Raw genomic sequence first — 27,461 nt, 5'->3', positions numbered from 1 at the left:
ATTCACATGAATGAGAGGTGAGAGTACCGTGGGCGTGGGCGTGGGCCATTAGCTGTAAATGGTTGAGAGTGCGGGACTTGAAAAAATGTCATGGCCAAAGTCTCGACTCATGGGACTCAATCTTCCAAAAAGTCTCATCTTGTTGCAGGATTTTTTTTTATATAATAGAGAGATATAGGTAGTTAACAGTGCACATGTTGATAAACTGAGACAGCGTCAGGAACATGACTTGCAATTAAAGTCAGAATTAGACAAATGCATTCTTCCTCAATAAGCGTGAAACATGGTCTGACTCAACTTGAAATTGTACATCACTCACATCTCTCCTGACTCAGAATCTCCAAAATGTGTCTGCGCCACACCCAACTCAGAATCTCCAAAATGTGTCTGCACAGGGATCCTACTTGTGACAAATATCATCAGGCACCAGCTCCACTGGGTCAGACGTTTTGAAAATGCCCCCTGCTTAGATTATATTGTAACAAAACCTTTGCCTGTTTATTGATCCCCAATAATTCCCATCAGGTTTGGGGTACATTGATGGGATACTACTGAATGAATTTTTGAATGAATAATTGATTGTCCTAGTTTACATTACACTGTTGGCATGCCTAATATTTTGTTAGAATGGAAGAATCCTGACCAACTCACCAGCACACAACAGGAAATATTTTACTTAAAATTAGAAAAAAAAAAAATTTTATGAGGAAAGTACTTTAGAATCCGGTAATAATTTATCATTGTCATTCTTATTTAATTAAGCATGATGAACAGTGAACATCTGTTAAAGTCGTGGATGGAGGTGATATCAGATATTAAAGTATTAGCATCACACCAAAGAATGCCAAGAACCAGGGCAACCAGCTAACATTACTAAAACCAGAAAAAGGCTGTTTAAATTATGATGATGTTGGTGAATATTTGCTAACTTTATGGATATTTGAGTATTTCTGAGTGATTGCTTCATGGTGTCAGAGAGTGGAGGTTTGTTATATGTTGATTAGCATATGCAAGAATTTCACTGTACTCTGTATTTGTGTCAATAATGACCATATAAACCCTCTATTATTTCTTTTTCTATATTTGCACTCTAGATGGGTAGGTGAGGGGATATCTGATCTCCGATATCCTCTGAATGTGATGTAGTACCATGTGTCTTGAGATGCAGTTTATTCTTTACAGTTTAATCAACAAAAATATGCACAATATGCATTATACTTAATAAATATATTTAATAATCACACTAATATTTTTTTTTTCTTCAGGACTCAATTGTAGTGATTGTGGTTTGTTTAACAATGCCTTGTGTAGCTTTTATTTGAAAGAATGGGAAAATCTGCCCTTAAAAACACACAAATGTACCCCAATTCCAGGACCATTCAAATATGTAAACATGGCCCAACTCATACATGAAATTAACATCAGAATTTAATCTCAAAATTGAAAATGGCTTTGTCTTGAAATTAACAGCAGAAGTTAATCTCAACATTGAAAATGGTTGTGTCTTCCCTGAGGATTAAAATTAAAAGGGTTTGAAAGAGTTAGCAGATGTTCTTGACCTCATATGAATTGACTTCAAGCCAGTGATGGAGATCTGATTACCTTTAACACAGCAAGAATGCCTTGTGGGCTGCCAGAAATTGATAATCCCAGGAGAGAAACACAAATGCCAAGAAGTGTTTTAGAAGACCAATAATAAAGCAACAAACACTATTGGATGTTTTAGAAATGCAATAGCTGTTAGAGATACATGCAACAGCAAAGTTTAGAGGCAATTTTACACTAGGTAACCACTTTCTCTAGAGTAGTCCAGCTACTGGAGGTTTGCAAAGGCTGCAGTTTATAACCATATTCTTAATTAGAAAGCATTTCTTGAGGTGAATGGAACATGTCATTAAAGTGAGGTGTTCTGGTCCTCGCTCTATGTAATATACTGCTGTCAGAGATTTCTATTTTTTGATTAAAAAAAAATACTATCAAATGATTTTGTAGCCTAGAGATGAGTTGAACTTTCATTCCTTCAACGTTATTTATTTTAATATATATTTTAGTAACACACATTTTCAAATACATGGAAAATTATACCATGTTAGCTGTTTCAGTGTTACCTACTTTGTCATTTGCAGCTTACTATTGATTGCAGCTTGGAAACTTCTTAAAATTCTTAACAAGCAAGAACACTGAAGCAAATCATGAAACAGAAACTATTCAACAGACACCTGGGGCCAGTGATAACAAGAAGTGCTGTACAAAAGTAAATTGAATTTAGCTGAATTTAACTTTTTAGTTTTAAGTTCAGTGGGAAGTAAATGTTAAACAATGATTAATTGTGAGGCTCCTGGATTAAGGCTGAGGGAAAACCATTTGATTAAACAAAAATTCAACTGGCTTTAAATTAAGAAATTAATCGTAAACAAAGGATGCAGCTAATATGGCTTTGCAGGACTCAGACTGGCCACCTTTGATCTAGACGCACTACCTCCATCCAGTGTTTCATATTTAGAACCCAGTTTTCAAAATCACAGCAACACAAGTAGGTGGGGTTCTATAAACAAGAAATACTAGCCACACAGACAGACACCATCACTCAACACATTAACGCACTTATCCAATGTTACTCTTCAATTCTGAGTCACCAAAACTAAACATGCACTTTAGAGAATAAACTAAATAACATAGAGAAAACTCATAACAGCAGTATGATTAGCAAATGTATCGGTCAGAGAGGTAGAGACGAATCTTGTGTTCAAAATTTGGGGCGCTATTGGCACAGACAGCACTTTACAAAGTCTTGAGAATATAGAAACAGGACTGGGCAATAAAAGTTAACTTTGTCAAATTATTGACAGCCCCTGAGCCCCAAATCACAGACAAAATAATGTTAAAATACATGTTGAGCTCCAATAAAGGTTTTTTTATTAAGCCCCAAAAGCTTTTAAACAAGAACTTCAACAAAAATATACCAATCACAACTCTCCTTCCTTCTCCAAAAGCATTGCCCAGTGCCTCCTGACTCTGAATCATCTCAAATGAGACAGCAGGCTTTCTTTTAAAATCAACCTGTGAACTGCTTTCGTTCTCCTCTTGAAATCATCCGGTGCACTTCCAGGTCATGAAGAAATTAGGGAAGTCATCCCCTGGCAGCGCCTTCTGGTGGTCCCTAAAGACCACATCAGGGTTGCATTTCTGGACTCCATTTCCTATGCAATCCTACAGGTGTTCTAATCAGGTTTAGACCACAGAAACAATGCCACCTTGCATGTGGGGGAATGAAATGTTCCTGGTATTCCCAGTCCTTCCATTATGGCTTCCTGGCCAACTATGAAACGTGCCTGTCCTTCCTTCTGAGCACCCACAACAGAAAAAATAAATAAAATGATTTTTTAATTAATTAAATAAGTATAGTGCCATAATACATTTAACTTGCTAAGCTTCCTGATACCCAAAGGAACATGACGGGGCTAAAGGAAGGACAGGAAGACTGCCAACTGAATTGACATTTCCCAGTCCAAAAGACGACTGATTTGGATTCTGTTGTGTGATCTGTTGATATTAGGTACTATGGTAGTGTTTCCTAAACTGTGCGTCACAACCCAAATTGGGTCACAGACACATTTGTGATTGGTCGCAACATGACTGTTTCAAAGTGACACTATTTTAAAGTGGCTCAATAAACCTTAATCAACTGGTAGTGTGAAAGACACAGCCCACTGGTGAGACAGGCTGCAGAGCCCACTGCTTTCAGCATGATGTCATTAGGTAGCATTAAACATTTAAAACTGGACTGTTTGCTGAATTATTTATCAAGATCGATCTTATCACCCATGTAAAATACAAGCAGCCCATACATTTTCTAGGAATTATTTAGCTATGCGATAACACCTTTTTATTCATCACATCACTCCCTTTATAAAGAAGAATTGACTTCTGTCAGCGTACACCAAGTATTTATGCAGGAATTTGTTTGCTTTCCACATTTCCCTTTTAGTAATATTCATATGAGAAACAGGCTTGAATGGAATTTACAAATGTTTACTGATTTTTATCATAAGGCCGTTGTTATTTGTCTGTATGTGTCTCTGCTGTTATCTTCCATCCCAGTATGAAAAAGATTTCTGTATATGAATCCTCAGATTAAAAACTTTAAGAAACCTCTGATTTAAATAACAGAAATGGCTCAAAACTGCAGCAGTATCTTTGACATTAAGAAGGAGCTACAGGCAGAGAACCTAGGACTTGGAACTGAAGTACAGTGATGCTGGGGATATAAAACACTCCCCATGCTGTCAATTCAGCAAATGAATTTCATGGAAGGAGTTTAGTGATCAGGATGAAGATACGTATTGTGGGCCAGATAGAAAATAGCAAGCCCAAAAGAACAGTATAAAAGATGATAAGACCAGAACCTGTAAAGGGCATTTACAAACAAATATACTGTAAGTGGACATAGCTGGGTTGGTCAGAAAGCAACAGAAACACATGAAGATCCTAGAATCTAATGCCAAGACAAAATCTGTAACTCAAGGTTAAAAGAACATGAACAAAAAATAATAAATAGTATTTAGTACTCCTTCATGAGGTTGTATTTCCTCTCACAGTCCAAAGACATGCAGGTTAGATAGACTGGCTGTGTTCACCCTGTGGCAGGGAGGCGCACTATCCAGGGATTTTTCCTACCTTGCTCATGAGGCTTGGATAAATGGGTTTGGAAGATGGAATGATAGTAATCTTTTCCTAAATAAGTGTACAGTTTGTTTGTTATTCCAAAAGCTGGACATCACATGATTCATGCTGCCACCTCAAATAACATTACAGCAATGGTGTCAAGCACTACACTGGCACAGCATCATATGAACCTGGTAGTTGGTATCATTGCCAATGATGACTTAGACAATTCAAGATAATGATAAAAACTAAAAGCAGTAAAAAAACATATTAATTAGGGCATAAATAGTTTTATATTTTTCCTCTTTCTGTTTGTATTTGGTGTTCTCCCTGTAGTGTTACCTTCTTTTTGCAATAATGGTTCTCTTTATTTATACCTTTGGCCTCCATTTTTATGATTTTGATTTGAGGATGCATTTTGTTCACAGAAGATATTTCTAATTTAAGCTGAAAGATTTTAGTCAATATATTTTATACATTTTCTCTACACCCATTCTGTATAGAGTGTTCAGACTTTTGTTCTGATCTGAGTTTTGGAAACATGCAAATTCAAGATAAGGTTAAAATGAAATTCATGATTAATCAGTGAGACGAGTCATTAGGCTTCATCAAACAACTGTGGAGCAACAAAAAGTAGACCTTGTCCTAAATGGGCTTCATCAAACCCTTAACGATCCTGCTCATCTTTTCTGATATAAATTTAGTTTTAGTAGTGGAACAAATGATGGAATCCTTTAATGTGGAATACAAACAATGTGATAATATTTGTTAATGGTAAGAACAACACAATAATGATAATGGATTACGTTTTTAGGCATACTGGACTGTTATTAAATATGTTTACTTTCTTTGGAATTTACATGTCAGGAACATTCTTAAAATTAATTCCCAATTACAGAATAATATGACATTGATTTGTTTTATTCCCACTTCATGCCAATCTTGCAGTGTATGCAGTAAACCACTACAAGTAAAACATTATAGGTAACATGATGTATTTCTCTAATGTGATGCGGGCTCCGCATTGGTCTGTTGTGGTGAACAAGGAGCTGAACCGTAAGGCAAAGCTCTCAATTTACCAGTCGATCTACGTTCATACCCTCACCTGTGGTCATGAGCTGTGGGTATTGACCGAAAGAACGAGATTGAGAATAGAAGCGGCTGAAATAAGTTTCCTCTGCAGGGTGTCTGGGTTTTCCGTTAAAGATAGGGTAAGAAGCTCAGTCATCCGGGAGGGGCTTAGAGTAGAGCCGCTGCTCCTCCGCATCAAGAGGAGTCAGATGAGGTGGCTCAGGCATCTGATCAGGATGCCTCCTGGACATGATCCAGAACATGCTGGAGAGACTATGTCTCTTGGCTGGCCTGGGAGCGCCTCGGGATTCCCCCAGAAGAGCTAGAAGAAGTGGCCGGGGAGAGGGAAGTCTGGGTATCTCTGCTCAAGCTGCTGTCCCCAAAACCTGATCTCAGATAAGCAGAAGAGGATGGACGGATACTGTATTTCTCTTGATTTGTCACAACATATGCTGAACATTCCTACCATGACTCATCCTGTTATTGTCTGATCCAATTCAAAAAAGAACACAACTGCACAATACCAAGACTGGAAAGTAAACTTCAAAACTGCACAAAGACAAGATGATGTGAGGACCTTAGGTAATCTGAATAAACATGTGATTTGTTGACAAATTGAAATTATTGACAGCTTTACTTTCTTTGCAGCTTCTCGGTACTTTCACATCATAATTGCTCCTAGTGAACACAACAGTTTTGTCATGTGCTTAGCAGTTGGTCATGACAACTTTCTGTGCCGTAGAGATGTCATGATCGTGTTAAGGATGTCTTCTTGTTAGTGAAATATAATTATTAACAGTCAGATGTGTGAATTCAAGGCAGGCTGTGTAGTGGGTATAAAATTTTCTCAAACACAGCCAAGTGCAGATGAGGGATAATTTTCAGAATTGAATGTGATTCTAAAAATGATGTCCCTCAAGGATCAATGCTAGGGCTGCTGTTCTTTTTAACATAAATAAAGATCTAGACAAGAATATACTCAATTAACCAAGTATGTTTGCAGATGATACCAAACTAGGTAGAAGAGCAGATAAGGGTCTTTGACAGCATACAGACTCAGGCAAATTTGAAATTTATTGTAAGTAAATACAAGCTATTATGTGTAGAAAGTAAAAATGTTAAATTTGAATAAGCAATGAGAGGTCTGAAACTCGAAAGTACACATTATGAGAAGGTCCTAGGAGTACAAGACAGAATGATGATCATACAGAACATCATGACAGATCATGTCAACAACATGACAGAAGTGATCATAAGCCCTAATAAAATGTTAGGTTATATATATGATGTGTGGAGTACAAGCTAAGGGAAGATATGACTATGTTATTTAAGGCATTAGTGAGGCCTCATCTGGGGTAGTGTGTACAGTTTTGGTATCTATGTTAAAAAAATGGAATACCAGCATTAAAGAAAAACAAAAAGAGAAAGACTAGGCTGGTTCTGGGAATGAGAGATATGAGATATGAAGGAATTGAACATTTTCATTTAAAGCGAATGGATCATATGATTGTAGTGTTTAAAATTATGAAGGAAATGAGTACAGTGGATTCTAGCTGTTAAAAATAAATTCTTTAACAAAAACATAGGAACACAGAATTTTGAAGGGCAGATTTCACACAAATGTCAGGAAGTTTTTCTTCACAAAAAGAACTATAGACAAACTGAATAAATTACCAAGACATGTGTTGGAGAGCAGGATGTTAGGGAGCTTCAGAACTCAACATTATTATTTTAGACAATCTACATGAATAGTACAGATAAAGTTGTTGGACTGAATGGTCTTTTCTCATCATAATCATTCTAATATTCTAACATTCTAATTACTGTATATGATACATGCCATAAACACACCCCATCAAAATAATTCATGGAAGGCTGGTTCCTGTCCTGGTATTAGGTAAAAGGCAGGAACACTTTGAATGGGGCGACAGTCCATCACAGCATCCACTGATGCACACTCTGGCACTGGGGAGAGTGGAGAGTTCACAAACAGAAAATAAAACTGACATGAGGACAACATGCAGCCAGCACAGACTGATTCAAAACCAAGATGCTGGATCATGGAGGCAGCAGCATTAATCACTGTGACACGATATTATTCTTTTATTATTATACATAAAATAGTTATTTATTAACTGCATGTCTTCTAACCTTTGAAATCACTGCACAGTTAGGGCCTGATCTGTACATTCTACTAGAGATAACTGTATGCTACTTTAAATAATTAGTAGCAGGCTCTAAACTATTGCACTCTTATTAATAGATACAGACTCATGAAGGGATTATCAAGCATTCTGGAAAACATCTAGCATGATTAACGTCAGACAAATAATTTTTCTTAGAAAGACAAAATTATTTTGTTATAATGTCATCATATTAAGAGCACTGAGGTAGACTCACTCTAAAAATATTAGTTCACCTCTATAGTAAAAGTCACACTTAGCCATGACTTAGGAAGTTTTATCATTTCATGAACATGTTATTTAAACGTTGGTTTTGATAAAAATGCTCCATGTACCATTGTATAAATATCTTACACCTAAAAGTGTCTGCAAGAATCTTACTGTTATATCACTCATGGCTTTTAACACCGCTTCAGCCAGGTTGTCATTGCCGTAGTAAGACTTATGATCCAAACTGTATATCCACTGCACTGCAGACTCAATATTTGCTCCAGAAGTTTCTGCTGTTCTCTCCTGCCACATTTCTAAGTGTTTAGTCGTACTGCAAATACAATAATAAAAAAAGGAAAAAGCATTGAAACCATAAATCACTCATTACTGTAAATTTACTGGCAAAAACTGTGTTTGATGCTGGTATATTAACCCTTTCAGCCCTGACATCTAATTAATAGTACATATATGCAGCCATTTTTGCAAAGCACCGATACGTTTAAACCGGGTGTGCTACTATTAGCACAGTCCACGAAACCCGGAAGTGACAATGGACGCTTCTGTACAGCACATGTGCGCACCACATAGTAAATAGCTCCACTTTCAATATCATTTCCTCAAGAAGATGGAAGTATTTGGCAGCTATTGTATAATAATAGTGATAATTTGTTTGAGCTTCCTAGACACCCCAAAGGTAGAATATCTCACAAAATTATTTTCCCCATAAAAACAGAAAATCCAGGCCCGAAAGGGTTAATATAACAAGTGTTATAGATATATACAGATACATTTAGATACATATCTAAAGTATAGCTTAAACTTTACTTGCTAATGTAATTATTATTCTACCTTAAGTGCTAAATTGGGGCATTAAGCTGAAAAGTGCAGTTAGTAGTACAAAAGTCAATTTGTTTTAGCATATAGTGTTTTATAAAGGCCAACCAGTGACAAGAGTTCTGGGTGGAAATTCTGCCCTGGTCACTCGCAGTGTTGGGGATAGAATATTCCCAGCTGGTTTTCACTAAGTACTCTGGTGTTCTCACACGCCCCAAAGTCATGAACATTAAGTAAATTGGTGGCCCTAAAATGGCTTAAAATTGTAGCGGCCTTTCCTTGGACTGACACCTTTTCCAAGGTGTCTGCCTTGTGTTAAATGAAGGAAATGAATAAAATATTTCACACAAAGGGTCATGGGAATTTGGAACAAACTATTGAGTCATACAGTGGAAACAGAAACCATAACACAATTTTAAAAGTATCTTGACGACAATATGAGAGCAACTTAGCTATTACCAAACAAGACTAGAGGTCTTAATGATTTTCTCTCTAATTTGGCCAACATTGTATGTTCTTACAAAATGGTCATTCTTCCAGGTCAGCCTAGAAAATTACATCTTTAGAGAAAACAAGATTATGTCTTCATTAAAAATAATTCATTTTCTATTTTATTCCTGTCTTTTATTCTTGAACTAGCCATGTGCACCCAACTACATTGCACGTGTTAAAGTTGTCTGTGAAGGGCTCCCTGTTTAAATGCGGCTGCCAGTTGTGAACTGGGCTCTTCGTCGCACAGCATTATGATTTTTTATAAGGGAAACAAAATTACAAAAGAAAACCCTTGGACATTGATTCGATAGGAACGGCCTACTTGGAATCACTTTCTGAATCGTAATTATGTGGTGGTGTAGGAACATTTCTGCTTCTGTCCGTTCACAGTCCGTCTCGTTTTCACAACGCTGTCGTTTCCTCTCACGATCTCTTCTCAACCTTTCTCCAATCTCGCAGGTTGCTTTGTGGCAATCCAAAGAGTAAGGCAATATACACGGAGCAATGGTTATAAAAGGGGGACACATAGGTATCCAGGCTCTTTAAAGCATAAATAGGGATCACTTCACTGACATGTGAGCAAGCCACGGTACAACTGTGAGACGCGCAGCACTCGCCGGCTACAACGTATAATATATACAACAATAATAATTTCTGGAACGTGCTGTTACATTGTCATTCATTTTACCCACTGTCTTTCTTTCATTCATATGTTACGTAGGCACGTACCTTTTATCTTCGGCAATGTCATTCTCTAACCAGGCCTCAGGAGCTAACCAGCGTAACACTGTCCACCACCCCTTTCATTATACCGGCACAACAACATACTAAACTGGAAGGTGGTCTACGCATGCGTGGAATTTGCGGACAAACAAAGATCAAGATCTACATGAAGATCTCTTTAGTTAATTTAAAGCACAACAATTTGTTTAGTTTGAATGTCTGTGTTTTGAGGTGTGACTGGCGTACTACAGTCTTCAGTAGTATAAGCCTGGAAGAGATTCTTAATTCAATGCCTATGTTTTAGCTGTCTCTCTACTGCCATCTAGTGCTTCTTCTAATTCATTCACGGACAAACAAAGATCAAGATCCAAATGAAGATTATATATAGAGATTTATTATTGTTGCAATAGGTACCAGCCTTTGAAAGTGAAAAGAAACTAATGAGCTCTCCCAAAAAAACCTACCAGGATGCCTTTGGACTGTGGGAGGACATTAGAATCCCTGTATGAATATGACAAGAACATAAGTCTCCACATACAAAGCAACCAGGTGAGAACCTGCATAACACTGTGGGGTGGCATGGCTACCTTCTACACCACTTTACAAAATATGTAAATAAAAGCAAAAATAAGAATGCATCATTAAAATAAATAAAAGGGTTGCTTCTTTACTGAAGCTCAATATGAAGAAGTCTCTAAAGATTACACAAAACAGTTACTGTTAAGATAACCTTCTGTTTATAGTCTTACTTTCCTTCTGTAAATTAACATTTATTTTGTCATAAATGTAAAGTTTTTTAGTATTTTGTGCACTACAATAAAACCACATTTTTAACAAATAATAATAAAAATAACATTTTTAAGTTATATTTATGAATTTACTGTAAACATTACATGCATAGTAACATTTGTCTTGCTTTAAGGCTGTATTGTTATTACATAAGTAAAATGTAATGTCCATAGCTTTCTTACCAAATAAGATTAAATCTGCCAATCTGTGACACCTGTTCTTTAAGTACATTACATAGAACATTGCAACACAATTTATAGTGAGAGTGGGAAGTGCTTCCAAAATCCAGTGCAATAGTAATGGAACGCTCCTGGATGACACCAAAGATCTGGCGGCTACCACTGGTCAGCCATTCTAGACGTTTTTCGTACAGCTGAAATTTTCTGGAAAGTATGTCCACAATTTGATTAAGTTGTTCTCTGGTGGCTATTATCTGTAAAGATGAAAAAGACCACATGTATAACCAGATAAATATAATTTCACACAGTCCTGCAGCCCAGACTTGTTCTCAAATTGTGAACACTTTGTTACAAAGCAAACAAACAAAAGGCACAAGATAAGAATAATTCAGATAAAGTAAAGACAGCAGCTGTCCTGAAGACAAATTAAATACAGAAAATGCTCCAGTTCTTTAAGTTGGCAAAAGTGATGGATTCAAAGCCAAGAAAAATATGTATTTCTTTAGAATTGCCATGAATATAAACTGAAAAAATGTGGAGGAAGCACAAGTGACTAGATCTGAGGAATAAAAACCCTAAGCTTAATATTCTCATTTGGAATTAAGGGAAGGTTCACTTATAAGCTAAAGTCCAAGGGAAATAAAAGTAAATGCAGGTCAGCCAGACTATGAGTGAGTTTCCGTATAATACGTGTTAGGAAAAATAAACATGTTCTTTGGAAAACTTTCTCACAAATTTCTGTAATGCTTGAGAAAAGCATTAAGATGAACAAAGAAGTGTAGGCTGGAGCAATGATATAAAAGGGTCTAATGTGGAGCAACATACAACAATGAACAAAGTTAAAGTAAAATTAACTAAAAATTACACGAGTAATACAAATTGTAAGAGCATTGCAAGAAAGACAGCACACACAAATAAACCCATGTAATGCACTTGAAGGACAGAGCCTGTCACAGAAGTAAGGGAAAAACAAACACTGGATGGGTTGCTAGTTACACATACAGTAATTATTGAAATCAAAGTGTAATTGATTAATCTAATTTGGCATTGTATCAGTTATTGTGAGTATCTCCTGCAATATCTTGGTACTGCGTCCAGGAATGGTTACTGATGTGCTTTCAGTACTGGTGGGATAGGCTGTATACCTGGGGTCTCCAACCTTTTTTCCCCTGAGAGCTACTTTTACAAAATGAAAATGGCCGAGAGCTACTCATGTTTTCTAACATTTATTCTCATAGCTTATTTCAACCCAAACAAACTGCATAAGCTTGTTTTGGCTAAACATTTACAAAATGTTGGTGTCCACAACTCACATTTTGCATTAAAACATCACAGAAATTATTTAGTTCACCTGCAAGTGCATTTTGTATGTCTGTATGCATTTTCTAGTGTATCTCACACTATTGAATTAAAACATGAATACTGTCAAAACAAAACAATGCAATTACAAATACACAGATATTACTTATTCATTTGTCATTTTGTTACATCTCACTGTTTCACTTCTCAAGAGTATTCACAAGTCCAGTAGCATGTGTGATGTGTTTTTTAGTTAGTAAGATGACTGGCACTGCATGGAGTCAATAAGAGAGGTGTATGGTGGAGTGTAGCCACTTAGGTTCACTCTTATGGAGACATTTAAATGTTCATCTGTCAGTCTTGTTTTGAACTTTGATTTCATGACATTCACGTCAGAAAAGGCAGACTCACAGAGGTATGTAGACCCAATCAAAGCCGACATTCTCAGTGCTGCTTGGTGAAGATTCTTATGGTTAACTGGCTCTACTAAGCTCCAGAAATGCTGAGAAAGCTGTTGAGACTTTAACTGCACATTATTCTGAAGGTTTACTAATATATAATATATAAAATCCAATGTCTGTCTGTATGTCTGTCCGCTTTTCACGAAAGAACTACTTAATGGATTTAGATCTGTTTTTTTCTATAATTTGCTTGAACATTCTGTTTGATTTTGCAACTTATGTCATTTCGCTTTGTATCATACTTAGCTTGCAGTACTGATTTATTTGTGTGAATCCGAGAGAGACCCAGCGGGCCGAGGAGAGGGGCCTTCCTCAGTCACTCACCAGTTTCGGGGCATGTTCGTTAACTCCTCTTAGCTATCAAACGAGAGAACAACTGAATTCAACTTTGTTTGATATTTAAAATAAAGCGTTACTTAGGTCTTGATGAGTTTGAGTCCTGATATTCTCTTAAGTGTATGCCACATTGAAAAGATAGATTGCAATTCAGATTGTGGATCGTGATTTTGTGTTAAAAGGATCGTAATATAATTTTTTTGGAAAGATTGCCCACCCATAATTTGACTAATCAAGATTTCAAAGTTATGTAGGATTCATTAACCTTTTGGCAAGCTACTTGGAAAGGGGTTGCGAGCTACTAGTAGTTCGCGAGCAACGTGTTGGAGACCCCTGGTCTATACCACTGTGAAATTGTATAAAGTGGGTATAGAAATTGGATAGGTCAATGGCAATCACTGCTAATTTGTACCTTCTGAAGACTAGATTCAGGTCCCTGGCCCAGGTATTGTCTGAGTGCACTTTAAATTTTTCCTTATGTCTGTGTGAAGTTTTTTCAAGGAAATCTAGTTTCCCTCCCACAACCCAAATACCTTAATTTCTATTTGATTTGTAAATACAATGTGGCCCAGTACAAGTAAGTGTGAGTGTATGCATGTGTGCATTGTGATGGGCGGCTACGGCCATTACCTGGCCGGGACGCCAATGGAATAGAAGGACCAGGGGAGAGAGTATCAGTGAAGCGGTCCCTCCTTTGGGATGCTAGAGGGCAGCCCTCCTGGGCAGCTGTGGCACCATGGATTCCCACAGGGATTTGGAGTTTGGTACAGCCCTGTTGGGTTCTGTTGGGGTGCCAGGGGGAGCTGCAGAACCCTATAATGGACTTCCACCACACCTGAGAGTAATTCCAATAACACTGATGAGCCACCTGGAGCAATCCCATGAGCTGAATAAAAGAAGCCACCTCACTCCACTCGAAGCTGGCCAGGAGAGGAGTAGAGGCAGAACAAGGAAGAAAGAAGGCAAAAAGTAAGGAAAGGGTGCTATGTTGTATTGGTCATGGTAAATGTGACACTATGGGGAATGAGACAAACGCAGCCCCCACGGGAATAAACGTGTCTTGTGTGCTGAACTTGCCGTCTGTGTCTGGTGTGTCCGGGGTTTGGGGTTTACGTCCCCTGGTGTCCACAGTGTATATCAAAGGGAATCATGTCTAGAGTTGGTTTCTGTCTTGTTTGATGCTGTAATGACAGGCTCTACCTCCCATGACCCAGAACTGGAAAAAAACATGTACAGAAAATGAATGGATGGATTGTTTTCAGTATTTGTGTTGTAAATTTCTGTGGCCTGGACACTGTCTATATGTAACTTGTACATTAAAGCCTTTTATATAAGTTCTCTTGGAATGATGTGCAAGTTACATTTATTGGACTTTTTAAATGTATGGTTGTGGATATGTGCGAGTGAGTATACCCTTTGATGGGCTAATGCTATGTTCAGGGTAGTTTCCTACCTTTTTCCCAATGTTTCCAAGATATTCCCCAGCCCCTGCAATAATTTGGAATAAGTAGGTTTAAAAAATAAATGAACACATTAACAAATTAATAAAACTATTTACCTATGCTCTGCAATATGATTTAGGGACATAACTGGATATGTGGTGTGTGTGTGATTATTCATAAAAATAGCAAAATAATTACACCTATTATTTAAGGTGACACAAAAGTAGTAGTTTTACTCTTCATACTAACACATTATAAATTACTAGTTACTTCAAAATAATCAATTCAATACAAATTAGCACAACCAAATGTTAAATGATACACAGTACAGTAAAATAAACTGACTCACATATTCTTTATCCATTCACTATAAGAAATACGTTGATTTTCAGGATTTAGGGCTTTTTAAATTTACACATGACTAGCCATCCCCAGCGGCTTCCCCTGCGTATTAGTGAAACAGGACAGTGAGGAGTGCCTGGCCCAGCCCTCTACTCCTGACGTCACTCTTTCCCCTCCCCTCGGCCAACAGCCTCTGTCTTGGATTAGCGTGAAAATATTGTTCCTACAAGCGAACTATGATTCTTAGTCCAATGAGAGAAGTCGCAAAATCAACTGTAATGTTCAAGCAAATTATAGAAAAAAAAAACAGATCTAAATCTGTTAAGTAGTTCTCTCATGAAAAGCGAACAGACATACAAACAGGTCTAAAAACTATAAGAAATTTTGTGTTTGGACCACGAAATTTTTAAAACCGTTTCTTAGTGAGCACCTATGGGCCATGGGTAACCTACATTCCAAATTTCAAGTCTCAAGTCCTCATGGTTCGGGAGATTTCGTGATAAGTGAGTCAGTGTTATTTGGCTTTTATATATATACTAGGCTCACCCGCCTTTTAAGGCGACCGACTTTTAAGTTGACCACTTCTTAAGGCAATTCAGTATGTAGATCAATTTGATATTTTATACAAACTCATTAATTTGGTTATATTGCATTTGAGCGGTATTACTTTAATACTCGTAGTTTCTGTTATTTTTGTGATGAAATTTAAACTTTTTTTCTATATTGAGGTCACCCTTTTGAACCCCCCTGATATTTACTACGCGGTGAGGCATTTGTACTCCATCAACATTAATTATTTCCAGAGACATAATTTTGTCTATTTTTCCAGCGCATCTCAGATAGACAAAAGCAAGGGAACGATGGGAGCACCAGAACTCTGCTCACATCATGTCGCTTCGTACCGCAAGCTGCAAGTAGTAAGTCTGTGATAAGCGGAATACCGCTACGCTTTCCACGCACGGGACGGAAGGACAATCCCAACCGCTTTTTTATAGTAAGAAAGAAGAAGAAGATATCGCACAGTCTGGAGTAGAAAATCATCTTTTACCTGGAAAAAAGAAACTAGAAATCCCATCGTGCATTTAAAAATGGACAGGGCGTGTGTGAAACTCCGCGCCTGCGTAGCACTCACGGGACGGAAGGACAATCTCGACCGCTTTTATATAGAAGAATATATGTATATATATATATATATATATATATATATATATATATATATATATATATATATATAAAACACATTAACAGGTGGCTCACAGAATATTTTCAGATATTAGTAAAATATTTCCTTGGATTACAAGTTTCTAAGTTTTAGATACTCTTTAAGGAACGCAGTCCAGCTATATAATACTAAACATTTGGCCTTTCAGCCTACCTGAGTTAGGTGAACTCTTGTGGCCATTGTAAATTCTTGAGACTCCTGTCAAGTGTGCTCAATTTGTGGTTTTAGGCATAAAGAAACTTCAGCAATTTTAAGGAATACTGACAAAAGTACATTTTAAAGTATAATAACATTCTTGTCTTACTGATTGATGAAAAAACTATGATAAGATCTGTCCATAACATTATAATACATGAACTTATCCATCTGTTCATTATCAAACCCACTCAGTCCTGTTCACAGTGTGGAGCATTTGTCCATCTCACACACACTCCTGCATGCAGACAGTTTTGAACTGCCAATCCACCTAATACACATGTCATTGAGACGTGAGTAGTATGTGCAAACTCACCACAGAACGTGATTAAGTAGGATTTAAACTGATGGCTCTAGAGCTGTGTTGTAGCAATGTTAACCATGCATCACCAGGCACCCACCTTAAAATGTGCCACTGTCTAAAAATGACAACAAAGATAGCACACAATCATCAAGTTTAAATATTTTAACTATATTTAAATTTTCTACCTATACATACAGTAGAAAGGCTGCTATAAGGAGTAGAAGAAATTATTTCATTTTTGTAAGGCTTTCAGTGGCACATAGCACTGTCTGGCAAGAGGCCAGAGATAGACAAGCAGGGCTTGCTGTCAAACACTTGACTTAAACTTAAAATCCACACGTGGATTTGGCCTTCTACAATCTGGATGAAGTCCAGACACCATTCTGAACAGGTCATCACAGAAGTGGGTATACAAATTTCCAATCACAGGCTAAGCAAACTGACACCTAGCTTACCCTGGAAATAAGATCTTTGCTCAATGGCAAAGAGTGCAAACGTTCTTTACAAATTTTTTCCATAGGTGGATTTGCCAACTTCTAATCTTAACACTTTTCATGTATTCTTCTTTCACAAATTTTGCAGAGGGTGGCGTGAAACAGAGTGGTGTCACTAAAAATAATCTTGGCCAGATCTGCCATCCACTTTGAGAAAGTAAAACAAATGTATGTTTAGTATATAATTCAATAAACATTTGTTTAAAATTACTAAGTCACAAATGTTATGCAAATACCCAGGACAACTGAAGATATTTATAATCATAATATTAAAGGGCTCCGCAACACATTTTCAGTAAGCAGTTTTAAAACACAAAACTGTGTGCACAGCAGAAAACACAGAGAGTCAGGAAACCTCAAATTAGACTGCAGGCATCCATTCTGCCGAGGTGACATACCATGGTAATGGCAAAACTGTAACTTGATTCTAGACAAGCTCATAATTTATCACACTACAGTAAAACAATAATTTTCAGATCTACACTCATGTATAGTAAACATTTTGGACTAAGCTAGGATTTAAATATAATACTAATGTAAATAAACATATATAACAAGGAATAATGCAGCGTGAAAACAGACTAAGCACTTCTAAGTTTCCTTTCACAGAGTGCAAAAAATGTTCTAATGCTAATCAATGCCTAGGCTTTAACTGCACCAAAGCAAATGCACCCTCTACTTAGAGCCAGAGAGAGAAAGAGGGAGACATAAATTTATTAACGTCAATGTCAAGGTTAAGGTGAAGTTTACCATCCCTTGTATGGGAAATTCAATTGGGCATGTGCCTAACAACCTAATAAAATAGACAGTAATACACATTTTGAAAAACAAAATACTGTATGCCGTATGGTTCTCACTAGCACAAGAGATTCATGAAGAAGAAAAATTAGCATTAGTTTGAAATTATAAAGTGTAAAAATTGTCTTAGTTTATTTTCATCTTCTTTATATTCATTAAAGACAGAAGGCCTAAAATGTTTAATGAACAGTTTAGAGAGGTTAAATTCTTTGCATTATAAAACCAAAAAAAAAACAACAGCAAGAAACCATTCTAATTTTTATGTATTGTGGCCTCTAGGGGTGTACCAGCACCCCAAATCCCCTGATACAATTGCACCACAACTGTCCCAATTCAATTAAAGTGCTTTTATTTAAAGAATACCTTCAATCACAGCTCAGCAATACAGCACAACTTTTTTTTTCCTTATCTTTTTCTCCACCTCCCCTCTCTCTTCCATACCTGACTCCAAATCTTCCCAAGTCAAGTGGAGGGCTCTCTTTTAACTCCAGACACGGGAGTACTTGTTGCCTGTTACCTCCGGGAAGCACATCAGTATCCAAGAGCTCCCCTGGTATCCTCCACAAAACCCGACAGGAGAGGCACATGGGTCAACAACACCCATGATGCCTTGCTGGCAGCCATAGTAAGGCTTACCAGACAACATGACGCTACCCAGTGTACACGGGGACATACTGTCCATAGCAGACAGTTGACCACTGTGTGGATTTTCTAAGTTCCCAAGTTCATCCTGGATACTGCTCAGTGGTTCTTCCACCTCTGCATCCTAGCATGGAAAAGAGATATCACACCCTCCCTGGCCTGCTGTTATCAAGTCCTCCAGGCCATGTAAGGGAGCAGTGACCACACCAGCTAGGACACAAGTTTGTCTATCACATTATGTTACTTTTCCTTTTGAATTTTGAAATATACAGTATGTACATCATTTGGTATGAAACCCACACCTAGGCATTTTCTTTGTGGACTTTGCAGGCATGTTTTCTAAGTATCTGTAAAGGTTTTTCTATTGATTCTTTGGTTTCCCTCCTGTATTTCAAAGACATGGGGATGAGGTTAACTGGTCTACGGTGAGTGTGTGTGTACATGTACTATCGGTTGTCTTGTCCAAGATTGGATCCTTCCTTGAATCCAATGATACCAGGAGAAGATCAGGAAAATTTACTCCATTAGAGCTTGATATATTATTATGCGCATCATCTTTCTTTTAAATTCATAGTGACAAAAGATTAAACATTTGGAGCTTTAGAATCATTTTCATCTCCATGCACTTTATTTTGTTACATGGCAGCTCCATATGATATATACCCTCTTGGTAGCAGATAACAATCTCACGCCCATTTTATGCATTTCAGGGTAACATCAGCCAAGGACCTTTTCTGTTAGCTTCCAGTGCAAGCCCCAAGAACCAACATAGGAAGTCAGCCCATTGCATTGCCCACATACATACAGTACATACATACATACACATAAATTTAATTTCTTCATTAACCATAAAATACATGTCTTAGGAGGAACTCCACAATACTTGTTGAATACGCAAACCCCAGACAGACAACAACCAAGTGCAGGGCCTGAACCCAAGACCCTGGAGCCATGAGACAGCAATGCAAACAATTTCACAACTCTAATAACAGATGTTTTTGGAAATTACTACAAATTAAAACTAATGCTTAGGGCAGCATTTACAATGTGTTTCTCCTCAGCTATAAGTCACACTTTCATTGAGCAGTCGTTCATTGCCTATTCACTGTTCCTTCCATAGTAGAACACGTAATTTAATGAACATTGGCACTTCATCCAGGAAATCACCTAACATAGGATAACTTCACATTAGAAACAGCAGATGTGCATTTCAGTTAAGAAAAAATGTTTTCTTAGTATTTTTCTTTCTTTTACATCTAGACCGATTGCTTCTTCTTAGTTTTAAACCTTACACTGAATGAAATTACTCTTATCAATGCTCTGCACATTTAGGCATCCTAAATGGTTATTGGCAAACTCAAAAAGTTTTAAATTGTGCTAAACAGATTTTAGAGTCTTAAATTTTCTTATAAAATTCTACAAGGTAGCCATTAGGGCCTGCTGCTTTCCCGCCTTGAAGTGACTTTATAGCATCTAGTAATTCTGACAGCACCAAAGGTTTATCCAGTTCCTCTGCACTACAAGTATCTATTTGTGGTATCTGTAATGTATCTAGAAATGCATTAGATTGTGTGTTGTCTTCCTTAAACTCAGTAGAATATAAGGATTTATAGTAGTCTCTGAATGTGTGCATTATATTTTTATGGTCAATGATTTTATCTCTGTTCATGTTGGTGATTGCTGGGATTGCATTGCCAACTTCTTGCTTGTGGATTTGTTGAGCTAAGAGCTTATTAGCTTTCTCTCCGTGTTCACAGTAATGATATCTTGATTTAAAAATGAGTTGTTCAGTTTCTTTGGTTGTTAAGAGGTTGAGCTCTGAATGCAGAGCCTGCCTTTTCCTATGAAAAGCCTCACTTGGACACGTTCTTCATCTATTCTAGTAATATCACTTGGACACGTTCTTCATTTATTCTAGTAATTTCGCTGGTTAGTTCTGGTACCTTATTGGTTTCTGATTTATTTCTGTGGGGAAGATATGAAATAATCTGTCCTCTTAAGAAGTACTTTAGAGTTTCCCAGAGTATTCCTGCAGAAACCTCTGAGGATGTATTTGCCTCTAGGAAGAAACTTATTTGTTTGGATATAAATTCTGTACAGTTCTCGTCTGCTAACAGAAGTGGGTTAAGACGCCATCTGAGAGATGAGTGTGTGGGGCCTAATGATTTTAGCTCCAAGATCAAAGGGGCATGGTCGGAAATAACAATAACGTCGTACTTGCAAGATTTAATCGTAGGCAAGAAATTATTATCTATAAAGAAATAATTAATTCTTGAGTAGCAATGATGCACTGGTGAGTAGAAGGAATATGTTCTTGAGTTTGGTTTTAGAAATCTCCAGGGGTCTGATAGGTTGTGGTCAGTTAAAAATTGTGCAATTGTCTTTGCAGTGTTAGATGTCATCCCCCCTGTGACAGGAGTCCTATCCAAGAGTGGATTTAAAACACAATTAAAGTTACCAGCCATTATAATTTTATGAGTGTTCACATTGGGAATGGATGTAAATACATTTTGCATGAATTCCCTATCATCGACATTGGGTGCATAAACATTTATCAAAATCACTTTACAGTTAAATAAATTGCCCATGACAAACACATATCTCCCTTCAGGATCAGATACTACATCTGATACCACAAATGAGACTGTTCTATGTATAAGAATTCCCACACCTCTAGTTTTCTTTGTAGAGCTGGCATGGAACATTTGGCCAGTCCAGTCTTTTTTCACCTGGAACTGATCCTTGCTTAGTAAGTGGGTCTCCTGTAAAAATACTATTTTAGTGTTTAGACCTGTTAGATGAGAGAATACTTTCTTTCTCTTTAATTCGTGATTAGGGCCTTTAACATTCCAGCTCACAAAGTTAACTGTCCCATCATGGAGACATCGATTCTGTATTTTTGTTGTCATTTTCTATTCTTAACTGGAAGTGAGACAGCTTTAACCTTAATTTCCAATTTTCCCACGAGTTCTTGCCATGCAGCTTATTGTTACATTGGTAGTTATCATTATAAGGATTAAAATAATAGATTAGATATAGCTTGTTCTCTTTCTCTCCCCCCCTTATCCCCCCATCCCCACATTTTGCCTCCCCATGTGAGGCTGGACCCCACTTCACGAAGTCCCAATCCTCTGACATACCTAGAGACAAAGCACGTCCAAAACAAAACAAGCCCCCCAGCAGTAGCATTTGGGGATTAAAAAGTAGAGATATCTATTGCTGATAAAGTCTAAATACTATAAGCATAAAATATAATCATTAACATACTATAAGCATAAAATATAATCATTAACACACTATAAGCATTAAATATAATCATCAACAATCTTGAAATATTAAGACAGTAAACCCAGGGAGTGGTGGCCCAAGATAAGCATAGTAAACCCTAATGCAATAATAACAATAACAATAAACCAAGGGTATGATGTTAAACAGTCTCCTTTAGAATAGTTAAAAACAAAAAAAAAACCTGCTTTAATTTCTTCCACACATACACCAACAATTATAATTAAAACATAAACAAAAAGTGTCCGAGAAGAGAAAAGGATGTATAATTATGGTACCCGTATCATTGCAAGCAGATCAGACAGTAGGTAATATCTTCTTGCCATACCATGACAGGATGCAACTCACTTTCGTATTTCTTAATTCCTTTTGTGCTTCATCCGTGGAGGAGAAGATGTAATATTTGTATTGAATATCCACTTTCAGATTGGCAGGATACAAGAGGCTGTATCTGATATCGGCTTTCCGTAACCACTGTTTAATGTTGTAAAAATTTGCACGTTTAACAGCTGTTGAGGGTTAGAAATCATGGAAAATTCGAAAGTGATTATTTTCAAATATAATCTCTTGTTTGTGTCTGAGAGGTGCCATTACATCAAGCTTAAATTGTAATCTCCCGAAGCGGACAATAAAAGACCTAGGTTTAAAGGTATTTGATCCATGTATGCGATAAGCTGCAGCTATCTCAGTGTCTGATTTAAAGTCCTCTCCAATTGTTTTTGAGAATAGTTCAGCTATGAATTTCACTGGGTTTGGACTTTCACGATTCTCAGGTAGACCTTCAATTCTAATATTATTCCTTCTGCTTCCATCTTCCAGAGCTGCAAGTCTGTCTCTGAGTTTTTTGCATTCGGAATTCGCAGCTGTAGCTTTTCCATCGCCGTTAGATGTCAAATGTTCCGCTGTTTCAATTTGAGCCGTGAATGTCTGCTTAACGTCTTTCAGCTGATCTGCAAGTTCTCTCAGTTTAGACGCATTTTCCTGAATGTGTTCCTCGATTTTCCTTAGCATATCTTTAAAGACTGCATCAAAATGGTTATATATATGTTTTTCCAAGTCTTTATATTCTTGCCGCATCTCTTGCAGCTCCAGCCATAGCTTCTTGTGTGTCTTCTCGTTTGTCTTGAGCAAGCCATTTATTTCTTTCTTCATATTTTTCTGAATGTCTTTCTTGAGCTCATTCGTGGCTGTGGCCATGGCCATGGCCAATGTTGCGATCATTTCCTTCAGTTCAGACAAATCGTTTTCGGTACTTCGACAGTTCTGATTTCACTGGAAAAATGGTTTCACTTCCATTGGTATTTTATGTTTAGGCCATCCTCTACTAATAAGTTTCACAACAGACTACGATTCAGCATCAGCTGCTGTTGCCTTTCTGATTGCGTCCAGTTTGTTTAGAGATGCAGGAAATCCTTCCACGACACTCGCAACACAGCACGCCACGTCGCTGTGCGAATCCACCTCATTGCACACTTTAGTAAGAGGACTGCGTGATAAAGCATCTGTAATGATTAAAGTTTTCCTGGGCGCGTATTCAGCTACTGGGTTAAATCTCATAAGTCTCATGAGAAGACATTAACAATGTAGTGGTACACAGTCCAGACTGTGTTTGTTAATGAGCAGCACTAGCTGCTTGTGGTCAGTTATAAGCTTGAACTGACTCAGTCCGTTAAGGTATCTAGCAAACTTCTCACACGCCCACGCTGCTGCAAAAGTCTCTTTTTCAATCTGAGCATAGCACGTTTCAGCCTCAGTAAGGTATCTTGAGCAATATGCCACAGGTCTCCATTGTTGCTCATGAAACTGAAGTAACACGCCCCTCAGTCCATAGCTGCTAAAGTCAGTGGACAAGGCTGTAGGCTTATTCACATCGTAAAATGTAAGCACTGATGCGGTAAGTCAGGATTTGCTTTATGTGTTCAAAAGCTGTTTGTTGTGAGTGATTCCAAACCCAGCTGTTTTTCTCTTTCAGAAGTTCATACATGGGCTGCCCCACTGTCGAAAGGTTGGGAATCAATCTCCCGAGATAGTTCACCATACCCTGAATTCTTTTCAACTCCTGTACGTGTCTTGGTGGTGGTAATTGTAGACTAGCTTCTACATTATTGGGATCCTGCCTAATCCCCGATTGGTCAATGATATGTCCCAGAAACCTCAACTGGCTCTGCTTAATTATACATTTTTCTCGGTTCATCATCAGCCCTGCCATTTTAATGGACTTCATTACCTTGACCAAACGACTGTTGTGTTCCTCCTCTGTGGACCCATAAACGAGAATATCACCTTCCATTCCCTAAAGGGTTTCTGTCATCTTTCTCTGGAATATTTCGGGTGCACTCGTTATATGGAAGGGTAGTTGCTTCAAGTTAAACCAGTCAATGGGCATAGTAAACTTGGTGAGCTTAATGCTATAGGGGTGGAGCGGTATTTGGAAGAACCCGCTGGTAGGGCCCAATGAAAAAAAAAAACAAATGTACTGCTCTCTTTTCACGGCTTCATTCAGCCTCTTAAAGTTAATGCAAATGCAAGCCTTACCGGTGTTCTTTTTCATCACAGGCACCATTTAGGCACACCAGTCTGTTGGCTGCGTTACTCATTCGATATTGCAGTTCCTTTCCATTCTCTGGAGCTCTTCCTTTACTTTTTGTAGCATAGAAAGTGGTACTCACCGTGCTGCATGTACTGCGTATGGCTGTACATTGTCTTTCAGCTGAATTCTCACGGGTTCAGATTTTAATATACCGTGCTCACCATACACCAGCTAGCGTTCTCCACTGTTCACTGCTTCATCCACTCTCCTCACCAGATTCATTATAACCGATAACTGTCTGCTGAGGAGATTGGTTACTGTGTGTCCATGGATTACATATGCGGTTAGTGGATGAGTTTTACCTTTGTAGGTTACCATACTCTGGAATCGTCCAATGCATCTCAGCTCTCCGCCTTGGCTATCTAGTGGTATATCTGAAGGCTCTAATTGACTTTTGGGAATGAGTAAGTGATATGTCTCTTCCCGGATGACATTCACATTAGCACCTGTGTCGATCGTGAATTTAACTGGCGTGGAGCCCACCAACAACTTGATGGACCATTGCTCTGCTGACCTGTCTGCACTACTCACCACCCCTAGGAAGTATGTTGGCATTTGCTCTGTAACGTCGCTCACGGCCTTCCTCTTCCTACACACTCCAATGCCCTACTTTATTGCTTTCATCTTTGTTATAACACGTTTTCTTGCACTTATTGCACGGTCTGTCATTTCTTCCGCGTTAACTACTATTTCTACTATGTTGGAGGATTAAACATTGCCATAATTCTCATACTTCACTTCTAACACCATGTGAAATGACCGTGGAGACTTCGATGAAATTCAATAACCTTTTAATAGCAAACTGCAACACATTACAACACATGCACTTGACTGTGAACCAAAAGCGGCAATCGCTTCCTCGAAGTTGCTGTAAAACACTTGGTGAATACACTGTGTTCCATTTAATTATTATATATGACAGTCATCACAAATCAAGTCTTAAAATACTGATGTCAGTCTTTCAGTCACTAAAATACTTGTACTAAAGAGCATATAGGATACCGGAGTTCTGCTTTACAGAGGAAGATGACTTTTTTTTAATTCATTTTAACACTTAGAGTTTTTTTTGTGTAGATGTCCCAACCTGTTTTCTATATATAATTTACAAAGAAACATATATTTTATTCTGATGCTGAACACCCTACATTTTCATATTATTTTATTAACAGAGTATACTATATGGCTAAAAGTTTGTGGACACCAAACCATCAAATCTACAAGAGCTTGATGGACATCCTATTCCAAAACCATTGGCATTAATATAGACCTTCATCCACTTAGCAGTTATAACCTCTTCCATTGTTCTGGGAATGCTTTCCACAAGATTTTGGAGTGTGTCTTTAGGAATTAGCCACCAACTCATCCCAAAGGTGTTCAGTAGGGTTCCACAATAAACTCATCAAACCATGTCTTTATGAACAAGGCTTTATACACAGGAGCACAATTATCCTGGAACAGATAAGGGCCTTCTTCATAATGTTGCCAAAAACTCAGAAGCACACAACTGTCTAAAATGTCTTTGTGTGGTATAGGCTTAACGGTATCTTTCACTAGAATGAAGGGTCCTAGCTCAAACCATAAAAAATAGTCCCATATCATTATCCTCCTTCCATCAAACTTTACAGTAGGCATTATTCAGGCCAAAAGGCAGTCTTCTCCTGGGATCTGCCAAGCCCAGATTTGTCTATTAGACTGCCAAATAGTAAAGCATGATTCATCACTCCAGAGAATAAGTTTCCATTTCTCTAGAATCTAATGGTGGCACACTTTACACAGCGCGCTAGTGATCATAGGCATGTGTATAGCTGCTTGACTATGGAAACCCATTGAATGAAGCTCCCGTCACACAGTTCTTGTGCTGATGAAATCTGTTGTGAGTGATGCAACAAAGAATATGTGATTTTTACACGCTATGTCCGTCAGCAGTTGGTGACCTCGCTCTCCGAGTTGCTCTTAGAAGCTTCCACTTAACAATAATAGCACTTACAGTTGAGCACGCTGATATAGTACTGTATGTACTGACTAGTGGCATCCTATGACAGCACCACATTTAACATCTTTGAGGTCTTCAGTGTGACCTATTCTACTGCCAATGTTCATCAATGTTTATCAATGGAGGTTACATAGCTGTGTTGTACATGTTAACAATGGCAGAAACACCTATACTCAGTAATTTGGAGGGGTGTATATGTAGCGTACTTCTCCCAAAACAATCTTTTTTACATATCAATCTTAAAAAAACCTGTTTTTATCACTACAAGGGTATCATTTTTAATGTCTTTCTTTCATAATTACAAAGAATGAGTTAAATCAACATCTTTTACTCCTAGTCAACACAGGAAATCAGAGATATCTCACTAGAAAGGTTTGTCACAACTCAAATAACCCATCTGTTATAATCATTCATTGATTTTTTCTATTTAAAATGTATACAAAATTATATACATATATTGTGAGCTTTGGAGATAGTTTGAGGACATTGTGCATATATTTGTATATACAATGAATAGCGTAGCCATGAGTAGGAACAGAATGATTTTATAAGGTATATTGCCTTACATAGTGTTTCAGACAAAGACATGGTTTTCCATGATTTACCCCTCTGCTCCACAGTTTAAAATTACGCATAAAAACAATTCAGACATGATTAAAGTGCACACTACAGACATTAAATTAAGGGTATTTGCATACATTTTGGTCACAACATATAGAAATGACAACACATATTGACTTCTTAATACCATGTGTGCAAAGAAGTGGGCGACTGGCCCCAAACCCGCTCAACCACACAGTTGGTCAGGTCAAGAAGTCACTTGATTATTCAATGTCCATTATTAACACATGATATCCCCTTGTTGCTTTAAATCATCATTTTCTCTTTCTTGTTCTGTAGTTTTAAAAATAA

General features: G+C 37.6%; 1 protein-coding gene across 1 annotated transcript in view; it reads right to left on the bottom strand.

Annotated features, from left to right (window-relative positions):
• The window catches only part of LOC120523403 (von Willebrand factor A domain-containing protein 3B-like), a 221,403-nt gene that overhangs the window by 175,378 nt on the left and 18,564 nt on the right, over window positions 1-27,461 (bottom strand). Inside the window, exons 5-6 of the mRNA XM_039744685.1 lie at window positions 11,150-11,400; window positions 8,301-8,460 (exon numbers count right to left, since the gene is read on the bottom strand). Of these exons, the coding sequence (XP_039600619.1) occupies window positions 8,301-8,460; window positions 11,150-11,400 (411 nt within the window). The remainder of the gene's footprint in view (window positions 1-8,300; window positions 8,461-11,149; window positions 11,401-27,461) is intronic.

This window comes from Polypterus senegalus, chromosome 2 (genome assembly GCF_016835505.1).
Source record: "Polypterus senegalus isolate Bchr_013 chromosome 2, ASM1683550v1, whole genome shotgun sequence".
NCBI lineage: Eukaryota > Metazoa > Chordata > Cladistia > Polypteriformes > Polypteridae > Polypterus > Polypterus senegalus.
Note: the sequence above shows the minus strand (reverse complement) of the source record. Positions and strands in the feature narration are given on the sequence as shown.